Genomic DNA, 14397 nt, shown 5'->3' with positions numbered 1-14397 from the left:
ACATTATGGTTGGGAGTTTGATCTGAATTGTTGGCAGCTTTGTGCTTGCTTGAAAACATGGTTTCATGATGCATTAACATAGGACAAAGATAAAAAAAAAATGGTCAAGGTTAGGTTGTAGTAATAACAATTACAAAGGATTCATATTCTTCACCAAGACCATGTAAAACATATAAAACCTTATCAGCATCATTAACTGGGTGTTGAATCATTTCAAGTTGATCACACAAATTCTTTATCTTGGATAAAATTTTTGATGCAGTCATTTCCCCTTCTTACACTCAATCAACTCCCTTTTAAGATAGAAGGTATTTGCTTGGGAGTGTTGAGCATAACAATTCTTTAACTCATCCCAGACTGGTTGAGTTGTGGGTAAATCAACAACCTAAGTCAAAATGTCTTCTGAAAGTGTTGAATTGATCCACGCCAAGAGACCTTAATCCCTAGATAACCAATCATCATATGCTAGGTTTTGCTTGGCCACCTTTTTTTTCTTATTTTCTCCATCAATCTCTTTTATGGTGATGAGTTTGAGAGGTGCTTTCATGGATCCATCAATGTAACATGTCATCTTCACATGTCGAATATAGGGCAAAACTACGCCTTTCAAAACTATTTAATTGGAGGTTAATTTGATGGCCACTTTGGGAAAAAAAATTTTGGGACATAGGAACTGAAGATATAGTATCGTAAGAAGAAATCATGATCAGCCTGATAGACATAGGCCCCTGCAAGCAAGGTAGAGACGATCCAAGAACAACTGTCGATCACTTGGGTTGGTCAGACCCTCCCAATGGTGTCTAGGTTGAACTAAAACCAAATTCAGACTTGATGCAAGTTGATAAAGTTTCAGTCACATGACTACTGACGATGATCAAGATAATAAATACCAAGAACAAGAAATAGGGTAACAGATAGAAAAAAAGAAATTCAAAATAATATAGATCTGTCGATGTTCAGATCTATGATATTATAACGAAACTGATAGAAATCAAATCCAAAAATAAAGATCCAATAATATGACACGATATCCAATAAAGAAATGATTCACATAAATAAAGAAGGGCACACAAATTGAGATAAAAGAAAATAATGCAAGAAGAAAGGGATCTTGGAAAGAAAAAAATATTTTGAGAAGAAATATATTGGGAGGCAAAGAAAACATCCAAGAAACAAGAAAGAGAATAAGTGGTGAATTAAATGATAAAAGGTGTGAAGATGACAGGGAAATTATACTGTATACCAACAATGAAAATTAGCATATCACACAGATTCATGGCTCTGATACCAGGAAAGTCCAGCCCAAACATATCAAAGGAAGAAGAGGGAAGAGAGAAAAGATAAAGAGAATAAAAATAGTTGGCCCTTGATTACTTCCTTAGGTGAGGGGTGAAACCTAACAATATTGTATTTATAGTGTTGCCCTAATAGGGCCAAATACAATAAGGTACAAAATAATAAAATAAATTACAAGATATGCCACACATACGTCTTACATAAAATATAATAAATTATACACATATCCTTGTAACACAGAATAACAATTCTACTCTTGTGAGACGTTAAGACTAATAACAATTTCATTATGCGATACTATGTTTGGCATGTGAACAAGTGCTCACTTCAAGTTGATGATCTGGTCTTGTGATTCATTCACTATGTGGGCATGTACCTTTTGAAAAGTGGCATCCTAATTAGGAAGGACTATACATTGTCGAGCAAGTCTTACCTGAGAGTTCACACCAGCTAATAAGTTTTGATAGAGTTGAATTGTTGATCCAATCAATGCTATGTATTTGAAAAAGTTGTACCATTGGATTGGATCTTTTTAAAAATTTGCAAAAAACCCCTCTTGTCTAGGGATGGCAGTGGGGCGGGGCGGGGCGGGGGACATGGTCTCCACCCCCGCCCAGCCTCAAGATTTTATCCTCCACCCCCACCCCGCCTCCCTGGCAGGGATGGATTTTATCCTCCACCCCCGCCTTCATCCCCGTTTCATGTTCTCCATCCCTGGTTCAAACGGGGATGAGGCGGGACAGGGCGGGGATATTGCGGGGAAAAGTGGTCGGGGCGGGGATGAGGCGGGGATGGGGCGGGGCGGGGAAAAGTGCACGTCCATCTCCGCCTCCACCCCCGGACAGGATGGATTTTAACCTTCGTCCCCGCCTCCATCCCCGTTTCATACCCTTCATCCCTGGTCCAAACAGGGCGAGGCAAGGCGGGGCGAGGCCCCGCTTTCCCCCGGTCCACTGCCATCCCTACTCTTGTCTTTTGAAAATGTGTCTTTTAGAAAGATTGGTTAGAAATAAAGTTGTGGGCATCAGAATCCCAATGGAAGGTTATCCTAAGAAAGAAAGATTGGTGATGAAATAGAGTTGCTCAAATGATTATATCTTAACTAAAGATTTCTAGAAGTGAATCATGGAGAGTCATAGCTCGATGTGATCTTGAGTCAATAATGTAAGACTATATAGAACTTCATTAAATAACCAACTCTATGAGCTTAAGTTACTTTTTGTTTGAACTTGCTTCTCAATTTACTTTGGTCAATCCTAGGGGATCTCTAATCACTATCCTTAGGTGGACTCCACCAATAGCTAAACCAAAAAACAAAGTAAAAAGGGCCAAATATGTAAAAAAGTGAGAAAATGCCTTGTTGTACCCCTACGCTAGATATCACCGATTGTAGGTTTATGTGGCAATGATCGAGAGGTGAAAAGAGCCAAAACAGCCACACACATAAAAAACAGAAAAAATTAAAAGGGGTCATGTGTGAAAAAAAGTGTGAAAGTGAGAAAATGAGGAGGTTATTAGTTGGGGAAAGCCATGACAAGGTGAACAGACATAGGGTGTCTTCAATCTTTTATATTTTCTTGGGGCATGAAAAATCTCTGTAAGACCTAATATAGTAGTCTATAACTATGGATATCTAACTTTGAGTGTCTATGAGTAGTTGTCTTTTCATCACTATTAGAATCCAATAAGGAGGGTGATGGTCAATGTCAAGCCAGTTTTTTCAACCTGGGATAATCTTGAAAGAAGGTAAAAAGTTGAAATAACCAAGTTTCAAAAGTCAATCTAAATAGAAGTGGATTGAACTAAGATAATCGGGGCATACTTGAGCTCACATAAGTCACGTATTTAAAAAAATCTTAAGGTCTAACGAGTTTTTGAAAGATCATTCATCCAAGTTTGCATGTCGCTCATTCATTTCTTAATATTTCATTCACATGTCACAAAATCACATAGCATTTATTCTTTCATTTATGCATTCATGAGTCAAGTAAAAGGGTCATAAACATTGAATGTCATACCAAAATCATGAATGCACACAAGTCTGTATGTCTCTCATTCATCTCTTGATATCTCATTCACATGTCACAAAATCACATAGCATTTATTCTCTCATTCATGCATTCATGAGTCAAGTAAAAGGGTCAGAAACATAACAGTATCATAATCATGTCATATCAAATTTTCCCATCATCATCATGAAAATTCAAAATCCTGGTCTATCTACTGCTCGAGTTCTTCGTCGTTCTCTCCTACATTTCTTGTCTCACCAAACGAGTAGTTCTCGCACCCCTTCATGTTCATCGAAACTCCCCATCCTGTTGTGCCCTAGTTTCTGTAAGAAAAATTTTGCTTGTTAGAGCTTCCTTTTTTTTCAATGATTTCAAAACGAAGTGTTAGTATTTCATAAAGAGTTTTGAGTCTTTTTCAAAAAACAAAAAAGAGTTTATACAAAAATAAAAGGTCAAAGTCAAAGGCATGATCTTTTATATCATTATCCTAAGATTTTCATACTAGCATTTCAAAATCATGTGATTCTATGAATTCATCTTTTGTGCATATCTCATGAATATTTTATGTTTTTATGCATATTTCGTACATACATGTATTCTTAATGTATTTCTCTATATGCATTTTTATGCATTATTTTATGAGTATTTGCTTGAATTTCTTGTATGTTACTAACATGTTTTTCTTGCAACTAACATAGTTATCAGGAACCAAGTTGTACCATTAAAATGTCTAGCCAATCCTATCTTAGCATCATCCTATAGATAGATGAACATTAGGACCATAGTTTGTAAAACAGATTGATAGAGAAATTTGATACCCATTTGACAAGTGCATAACCACCTTTATCTCCAAGCGTGTCTGGGCCAAAAGTGTCCTTGTCGTATCCTAATGTCTTTGTTATAAAAATTTGTTTTTGTCTTTATCTTTTTAAAAAGTCTATATCTTTTTAAAAACTTGTCATCCATCTTCTGTGCAATCTTACACGACAAGGTACTTGTTTCATCTTTTTTATGACCTCGCCCAACAAAGACTTCTTGTTCACCAGACTGAGTTCAAGGGAAAGCCCTCGTGTGAAACAAGGTATTAGTTTAGACTTCAACTTAAGGTCATAGGGCTAAGATCTCTCTACCGATATAGAAAGGCATCATAGAGAGACCCTCATGTAAAGCTATGTACATGTCTTTAGCTAAAAAGAGCATATTTTTTTGTCATATCATTATCTTTTCACAAATTTTTTTTGGAAAGCCTAGTGTTAGAGTCAATCATTTGTATTTCAAAATAAGTGTGTTTGTTTATTTGTTATTGACCGAGCTTCACATGCTCGATAACAAAGAGGAGCATCTGTAGACACCCCAATTTTGACCAATTAGTTTTTTGGAAAAGCCCCCTTTGAAAACAAGGTGTTTCAGGTTTTTTTTAAGTCAAAATTAGGTTCAAGGTCATTCTTGACCTTTAAAACAACATCTTTAAGGGCATTAACCAAAAGATAAATTAAACTAGAGAGTCTTAGCTTTTAAGTGAGACACAAATCAAATCGATCCAACATTAGAGTAAAGAGTTACAAAAAAAACAAGATGACTTGTTTGACCAAATTTTTGTTTTTAGGTAGACTCCACTTTGAGTGCATTTTTTACAACAAAAACTATAAAATTTTGTTTGAACTTAAAAGATGAATTAAAGTAGAGAATGTTAGCTTTTCAACGTATCAAACTGTGTCTCAATCTGATACTCAAATAGAGAGTTATAGTCAAAACAAATTAGCCTGTTATAATGGATCCAAAGTACGACCCAATTTGAAATGTGGAGATCTGAAATTCCTATATCAAATCTATAGGAAAACTCTAGAAGCCTCATCTATGACCTTAAATCCTTATCTTCCTAAAAATCCCTAGAATCTTTCCTCTTTCTCTTAAAGATAAGTCATTTCTATCCTAGAAAGCCTCTAAAAACCATTTAATGAACCTAAACGTCATTCAAGAATCCTAGAAACTCATCATGATCTTAAAAAAACCTTAGCCTCTAAGCAAGGTAACTCTAGCCAATAGGAATTGGCCTTGCAGACATCAACCAATAAGATTGTGCCATGCAACATTTCTATTGAATCATATTCAAGTTACTGTAAAATAGTTGGAATTGAAGTTTTGAATATCAAATTAATAGGATTAAAATCCATACCCATCTCAAAATCTATAAATATGGATTCACCCCTTTAGTCCAACCTAAAACCAGAGTAAGAAAGTCATGTCGTATTGAGAGCCTAACCCAATCTGAGTGTCATCATTCTATCGAACCTACCTGCCAAATCTAAGTCTAGATAACCTATCATAAGATCCATTCTACTGGATATGAACCTCCCGGAGCTCATGCCCTGCAGAGGTGTTGTCGAATTCGTTACTCGTTTGAGTCAATGTCTTAGGAGGGCTACTTAAGCTCAAGGTGAGTTCACTTTTTCTTATTTTTAATTAATTATTTAATTCATTTAGAATGTAATTGTCTCTAATTTCATATATTTGTCTTTGTTTCATGCTTTTTCAAGCGTTGGTGGTGCCCCGCGCCATCAACCTCACCTTTTTATAGGACCTGCATATGAGGTACAAGCCACCTTGCAAGCCATGTCCTAGTTATCAATGATTTTGAGTCCTTGGTACGGTTGATCCCTGCTCAGCAGATGAGGAAAATTGCACAACCTGAAGAGCAGACCCCATATCTCTTTTTGTTTTCAAAATCCGGATCCATTTTAAATCCAAATCCATTTTCTAATTTACCCAGTTTTCCCTTTTAAAATTTTAGAGATCCACAAGTTTGCATTCTGAACACTACATTTCAGCGCCTCCATTTTCAACACTTATAATTTGGCATAACCATACTTTGGCAACACATGGACATAGTGTTTCAATACCAATGCAAGATTTCCAAGCAGAGCGTAAAAGTGCATACCTTTTGTTATAGCTTGAAGCTGGATATGATGTGAATACCTTTGCTTCAGTGACCCTAATGAGAGTAAAAACTTGATGCATAATGGAATAAGCCTTTATTTGTTTGTGTTTTGAATTTTTCTAATTAAAAAGAATATAAAATATAAGAAAATGAAAAAACCTTGGACCAAGTTTGAGAGTCTAAACTCACATAAGAAGAAAAAAATTTAAGCAAACCAAAATGTTTACGTTCCTCCATTGAGGATAGTCGTGTCTTTAAACTTTGTTATCCAAACAAGAGGCGATAACACCTTATTAAACTTCATTTCAGAGCACCATCCATTCATAATCTAGACTTTATGAAGATTCTTATACCACATTAGGCTTGCTTCACAATTATTCGTGTCTATTTCAATTAGTAAAATGGCTTGGAAAAAGCATGAAAATTTTCCTAATTACCTTGTGTTAAAGAAATTTAGTCAAAAATAACTTGGAGTCTCATAAATAACTGACAAGCTCCAACACATGCAAATAGAAATGACCATGAAATGGATAATATTGACTACAACTGTAAAGGCCAATGCCTGTCAAAAACTAAAAAGTTTAAATTAATAACAGTAGATAAATAAATGATGTCTCTTTACACCTTGGAAGTTAAAGAGAACATCATAGTGCAACAAATTGATTTAATAAGCCCAAAAATACTTTCCCAAGGTGAAACTAGGGAGATTGTTGGCAAGAACTATTTTTAAAAGTAAAACACTACCATCATTGAGGCTGTAACGACCCCAACTCCTACCTTTGAAAAATGCGGAATATTTTTTTTTTCTAAGAGTCGCAGAAAACTTCCCAGAGACCTGGGGTCCCTACAGTTCCAATTTCAGTTGGATAACCACACACCACAAAGCAACTTACATTTATCAATCATAACCAACCAACTGAACTATTTTATTAATGAATCAATAAAAGTCATATTTAATGTCAAAAGTAAAGTATCAAATTGCAGGAAATAAGAAGAACTAAAAGAAAACACAAATAGAGTCACGCTGTCCGTAAGTGAAGCCGTCTGAAACAAATGTGACCCTCGTGTCCCTCAGAAGCGAGTCGACTTCACTGATCACCTGTGTCTGGGAAAAACCAATAAAATAAGAGGGTCAGAAATCCGAAGAATTCTGCGTACAGGTTTCCCTAATGAATCAAATAAGGAAAAGAGCATAAATAAGATTCATGTAATATTTTAGAAAGTTACAACTATAACCAAATTATAAGGAAATTAACCAGTTATGCACAATAAAATAAACATTAAGCATGAGGGAACGCTAAGTAATTAACATTAATTACAACTTAATCAAAAAGGAAATTAAATGCAACAAAGATCAACATCATGCAATGATCAATGTATAGCAACCAAGTGAACAGGTAAACATGCATGAACTAATGCAGAGTAAGAATATGCATGATTTATGTATAATGCATGAACCCATATTATCTTTCATTTAAGTTTTCCTTTTTCCATATGCATGTCCTATTAAATGCATCACTCCTTAAGTTCCTCTTTTTAATTTATCATTGCCCACGGATACACCAAACAGGTACAATCCCCGAGGTCAAGTAGGGTTCTCGGGATAGCTTCACACACAATTTGTATTTTATTACCGGGTTCCAAACTTAGCCCTCAACCGATATCAGGAAACAGCACCATCCATCGGAACCTTGGAAAACAACATCCTAAGTCGGGGACACCAGAGAAAACAGCATCCACTGGCGCCACTTTCTTGGTATACCAAAACAAACTCACAGCTGTGACTAACACACCACTCCCGGGTAAAGTGGCGGATTCTCCCTAAAACCGTGGCTAGGAGAAGAACCTCAATATCGGGTTCAGGGGCAACAAAACGCACACGGAGTTTTTGTATCCTCACGGTTTCCCCTAAACCGCAATATCCAAGATTCCCACGCTAAAGCAGGGACATCAAGGAGAAAGTGAATTACACTGTTCTTTATTTTCATTTATCTGGTTATTAATTCATTTCTTTTACATTTGCGAATTTACATGCAGAATTAATAACATAAGCTTGCACATCAGCATGCTAAGCTTTTCACGGGGCCACCGCCCATGACAACATAGAACAGTGCGGTAAAACATTAATATCACATTTGATTTGTTGTAATGCATCAAAATAACTAAATCAGAGAACAACTGGTTCTCGAGGCTCACCCAGCCCCTGATGATCCAATTGACCATCAATCCATAAGCAAAAATCATCAATCGCATGCTTCCATGCATTATTTTTCACATGCTTTTCAGTGCACATTCGTGTATGCAAATTTTTGTGCATAAACAATAAATTTATAAACACATGCATGAGTTCGCACATATCCAAGTTAAAGATGCATGCTTCCATTAAATGCTTTCTTTCCATACACATGCTCATATCCCATGTATGATTTTATTTAGCCTATGCGTTCCTGTCCATGCATGCTTTAATAAATATGTTCATGTCATATACACACTTTGATGAAATTACACATCTTAATCAGCATGTGAATCCTTCAAATGGTGGTGCATGTGTCAATCCATCAAGTTAGTGTACGATATGCATAAGATGTAACTTTGCAGTAAATACTTTGATTTTAGCTTAATGTGTGAAATGCAGGAAAACAAAACACATCATGCTCTTATACACATAGGTCTAAATATCAGGTAAGCATAAATATGAAAACTTCAAGAAGAACTGAACCTACACAAGCTACTTTAACTCAGCCTAAAATATTTAGTTTAAGCCTTGGAAAACAGCCTGTACGATAACCACCGAAAACATTTACATGATTAGCTAAATTAGGATAACACCCATAATGTTTGTGCCATACAACTTACATGGGTGTATGCCTAACAATCTTTGCGCGTCCATATGCCTCTTAATTACCTTGTAAACAGACATGACAGGATTTATAACAGTCTGCAGCTTGACTGCCAATAGATAATAAACACTCAACAATATTACTATGATGTTGGCTGAACCCAACACTATATGATGTTGTAGCTTAGAAAACCTTTGGAACTGATAATTCTACAGACAGCTAAAAGAAATAAAAAGACCTCAAGATGCAAACCTGCAGCAGTACATGTTTTAATATAACAAAAAGGAAAACTCAAAAAAAAAATTCTGGTTTAACAGTAATAGCACAAAAGAAGAGTTGGGGCCTGTTATCAGCAGGCCAGCGCATGTTTAGGAACATATGCGAAAAACTGGAAGTTGAAACACGCTGCAACCTCACGTAGTATGCATATTCAGCATGCAGGAACCTAAAGTTTTGATTTCTTTCCTAGATGGGTATGCTTCCTGCATGAGTATTATTCATATGCTTAGAACAAGAACACAAGTATAATCAAAGTTTCATCCATGATTCACGCTTACTCAAACAAAGCAACATAATTCAAGTATCCTTCAACATGATATTTCTGAAAACCCAAAATAATCAAGAACAAACACCTACTAACTTATAATTTCTATGTAATAGAAGGAAATCTGGAATTTAGGAAACACACTACATCTAAAAAGAATCGAACCAGTGGCCCAGTCCAAACTGGGTCTAGCACACAGCCAGACCCACCCAACCGACCCAGTGGGCTGGGTCATGTACTCAGCCCAGCCGACTGAGTACCTGGGCCCTAAGCATGAAAATTTTTTCTGTTAACTCTGTTTTTTTTTCTTACAATGGCAATACTAGAGTATTGATGTAAACGAATGCTGAAATGTATATGAGCAACTTAAATATGCCTACACAGCAAGACACCTAAGGCCGAAATCGTGCTCTTGGGATATTATGCTCAACAAAGCCGGAATCCGAAATCGGGTGCTAGAAGACCCATCAGCAGGACATGGGATGCAAATTTTGAAGTCACTATTTCACATAAGAATAACCCAAACATGCATTTTAATACACTATTCTATCTGAATCCAAAAGAAAACATGATTTCTAACTTAATCCTAGCATTAAATCTTGCTGACAAGTCATTTAAAAATGTTAACACATTAGGTCGGCTGCTTGTTATACCTATGTAACTACCTGTATATACCTGTACATAGGCAGCCGCACATATATATGAATATATGTAAAAACCTACTCAAATATACCTAACTTCAAGAAATTTCACCTCTTCCCCTGGCTTTACTAGAATATTACATAGAATGTGAATCTATGCTCCCTTTTTCTATTCAAATCAAAGGAGAGACCCATACCTTTTTAAGAAATTTTCCGGCGATCGGAGGCTGGAGGCACGGTCGGCTGGGTTGCTCCTTGTTGCTGCCGTGACGGGGAGATCGTTGGAGGGCGGCAATGGTGGACGTGGGCTGCTGCAGCTCGCCGGCGACCTCCTCTCACCCAACTCGACAGAGAGAGCGATAGAGGGAGAGAGAGATCGAGGGAGAGAGAGATGAGGGAAGGGAGAAACGAGGGAGATGAGGGAAGAGGGTGAGACCCCCTCTTCCACCTCCTATTTATCGCTGAACCCCCCCCCCCCCCCTTCTTGCCGAGATGGGTGGGGTTTCGGTTATGTCTGCGTAACCCCCACCTCTTGCCCCTTTCTTGATTTGTTGAAGACCTAACGGGCAACCCTTATCGGGTTGCCCCTTTCTTTAAAAAGGGTTACACAGGGGGTGCGGCTCGGGTCCGGACCCGAGGCCCGTAACCCGACCCCCAACCATATGGATCCATCAGTTGGATCCTCGGATAATTAAATAAATAAAAATTTAAATTTTATTCATATATTATATTATTAGTTTTATTATGAATATGGATATAAAGACCATTTTTATGGATCTTAGATCCATATGTTGGATCCATTTGGATCCAAACACGGATCCAACCTTAAATACTCGGTTTTTCTTTTCTTTTCTTTTATACTATTAATTATTTATTTAACTATTATAAGTATAGTTTTAATACCCCATTGTGGGTTATTTACACGTTCTTTTATGGATCCGGTAATGGATCTGAGGCCCAAATTTAGAAAAATACTTGTTATTTTCAAATAAATTTAAATAAATAAATTACAAAATTTGAGGTTATTACAGAGGCTCTCATCTTTCACTAATGAAAAAATTGTTGAATATTTTATTTGTCGCCACTAACGATCTAAAAATGCTTATGCGAACCCTTGTGAGAGAATCTTGCTATTTATTAAGAGAGCATAAATCAAATTCAAGATCTTTGATTGGATGAAAAAGGTAAATGCTAAGACAAAAACTTCATGTACTAGCTTCAAAACATAAAGAAGAAACAAAGAAGGTTCGGGGTGGTGATTCTTTGCCCTAATAGAAATTTTAAGCTCTGATGGTCTGTACGCACAAGAAACTTTCTTCCAAGGAGGTAGGGCTTATCGATGGCTAGCATCTCCTTGTCGTAAGTAGAGAGCGCCTTGGTGTGATTGGGCATGGATTTGCTCATGAACACTATGGGACGACCTTCTTGGGTTAGGACCGCTCCTACTCCAAAATCACATGCATTCGTTTCCACCATAAATTGTTTGGAAAAGCCGGGGATTGCTAGGACCGGGGCTTGTGTCATGGCCACCTTCAATTTCTCGAAAGCCTCCGTGCTTTTGCTCACCCATTGGAAACTATCCTTTTTGAGGAGGCTGGTGAGTGGTTGGGCAAGGTGCCTGTAGCCTCTCACAAACCGCCTATAATAGGCGGTGAGGCCAAGGAATCCCTGGAGTCCCTGGATGGTTTGGGGTAGGGGCCAGTCTACCATGGCCTGAATCTTATCCGGGTCGGCTTGAATCCCATGGCTGGTCACAATGTGACCCAAGTAGCTAACTTCATGCTGGCCAAAAAGGCATTTGGACATTTTCGCATGCAAACGGTTGTTCCTCAATATGCCCAGGACCTCTCTAATTGAATCCCTCCATCTCATAACTACAACTCTCCAGATAATGCAATTAATGGCAAACAACCACCTCTTGCCTCCAAACCATTTCCAAATGATTGAGCTGAGGTGTGGCCTTTGCAATTGAGAATGTTTCAGAATCTTGGCAGCTCTTATCTAGCACGTAAATCTCAAGTTGCAGTCTAAGAAGAGTTTTTTGGTGCCTGCTGATTGCTTCTAGTGCTTGAGCTCCCATACAACTTGTTCAAAATGGCATCGCTTAACTGACTTTTTGGGACTCGGAGGCTTTACAGATAAGAACCACCATCAAACCTAATAAAATCAATTCAACATCTATGAAGGTAGAAATAGGCAACAATAACAACAAAAGAAAAAATGAATCAGCTTTAGAGCTTCTACAACAAAGCCAATTGATTTGTATATTTCTAAATTACTTTTCAGCCAAACATATGAAGATTTAGCGTCATCTCTAATATTGAATATTTGACATAAGGAAAGCTATGATTCTTCAGCCATTATTCAAAACCCTTCTTTCCATTTATTAACCATCAATTACAAATCAGAAACTTAGTCTAAAATGAAATTAGTAATCATGCATATACTGTACCGTAAGCTATGGTGGTACAGTACCACCGTAGAAGCACCCATATATATACCAATTTAAATTCTCATAAGCCTATACTGCCACCATATATAAGCAATTCAAAAAATACTAAGCAACAAGCATAACTTACTGTGATGGCAGAAGCTTTCAAGTGGAGATGAAACAAAAAATATGTTAGGCCCAGTGAGATAGATGAAGATCAAATTGTCGAATGAGAGAGAGTGATAAATGGGAGGCTTGCTTCAGGAGGGTTGTTCGTAATATTAATTTCCTCCTCTTGGTGTTGTCGTCTACCCAGCTAACTAACTCTATCACCATGTCCCACTATCCAATAACCACCCCTACTTTAACTTCACACAAAAGATCCACTAACTAAGTAGTTCATTGGATTCTCTGATGAGACCCAATAGCTGGATCCAATACCCGGATCCTCCAATACCTGAATCTATACTTAGGATCCAATAGATCATTCTTGCCATTTTGTAAGATATATACTTCTTTTTTCTCATATAATACTGAAGTTAAGACCTTTCTTTTTGTTTCTTTAAGATTAAATTAACCATAGTTAGAATGAAACCCTTTCCCTATTGAATACAAGCAAGCCATTCAACCAGTTGAGTTAAAAAAAGCACTTTTGATATTAAATTATACATAAACATTAGTTATGGTCATATAAACGTGCCCATAAAATAGCCAAACTGAGGCGAACAGCCATTGTTGGTGCTTGACTCACATATCCTATATGAGCTGCTTTCGAACCAGCCTTACCAAATCAGAGAGCTGATCGGCTCATTTACCAGTCCTATTCCTGGCTACCATGTGGTAAGCGGGGTCCCGTGTCAAGCTGAAGGCCCAGGATCGAACCCCTGGGTGGTCATGTCCCCAACCCGGAGTTTTACCTTGCAGAGAGGCGGACAGCTAGTGACCTAGTTCTTGGTAAGGGTTCCTTAGTCATAAAAAAAAGTGTATTTTTTCAGTTTGAAAAATCCACCCCAAACGACATAGAGGAAAGCCTAAATATCTGGCCAGAATAACTGTGCTCCCAACCAAGCATGTGGATTTGCCAAAGCCATAAACATTACCTCTATGGGTGGTTTCCACATTCCCATCTTGAGAGCCTTATATTTTTTTCACATATTTGTTCAGGGACATAGAAAAGCATGGTATTCAAGAAAAATGAAGGAAAATATCAAGTTGGTCGTTCGAGTGGTCTATTATAATTATTAAGGTTATCACTAAGCCAAAATAATGTCCAATGAGTAGTCCAAAAGTGGGTGTGACTAAACGTACATCCCAGTGTTAAAAGATAAAAGATGGTACGAAACTTGTTGAGGGTTTAAAACTAAGAAAAGAAAGTATAAAAAGGAGAGAGAGAGAGAGAAGACACAAAGGACGAGGAGGAAAGATCTGTGAAAGGACGGCAATAAATGCAAGCAAGTGTGGGATTGGTCAGGTGGAAGAGATGTGGGCCTGCTTTGAATGATTTTGTAATCCATTGCTTTATGATTGATACGTTGGGGTTTCTCTGACACGCTTACATATTCTTGGCTTTCTCACTCTACTCACCCCCACATCTCTCTCTCTCTCTAGAGCCTAGAGTGCTATGATGACCTTATGATGGGCATCAAGGTATAATCCTTTTCCTCCCAAGTTTTTTCTTGAGGAAAGAAAGTGTACCAA

At 37.4% G+C, this 14397-nt stretch overlaps 1 protein-coding gene across 1 annotated transcript in view; it reads right to left on the bottom strand.

The window, feature by feature from the left end:
* Positions 1 to 12074, bottom strand: part of LOC149816269 (uncharacterized) — a 59562-nt gene extending 47488 nt beyond the window's left edge. The window contains exons 1-3 of the mRNA XM_089986862.1: positions 11570 to 12074; positions 9276 to 9335; positions 9149 to 9192 (exon numbers count right to left, since the gene is read on the bottom strand). Coding sequence (XP_089842988.1) covers positions 9149 to 9192; positions 9276 to 9335; positions 11570 to 12074 — 609 coding nt within the window. The remainder of the gene's footprint in view (positions 1 to 9148; positions 9193 to 9275; positions 9336 to 11569) is intronic.
* Between the last annotated feature and the right edge of the window lie 2323 nt (positions 12075 to 14397).

This window comes from Nuphar pumila, chromosome 14, assembly GCF_984573655.1.
Source record: "Nuphar pumila chromosome 14, dmNupPumi1.hap1.1, whole genome shotgun sequence".
Lineage (NCBI taxonomy): Eukaryota > Viridiplantae > Streptophyta > Magnoliopsida > Nymphaeales > Nymphaeaceae > Nuphar > Nuphar pumila.
This window is presented reverse-complemented; position numbering and strand designations above follow the sequence as displayed.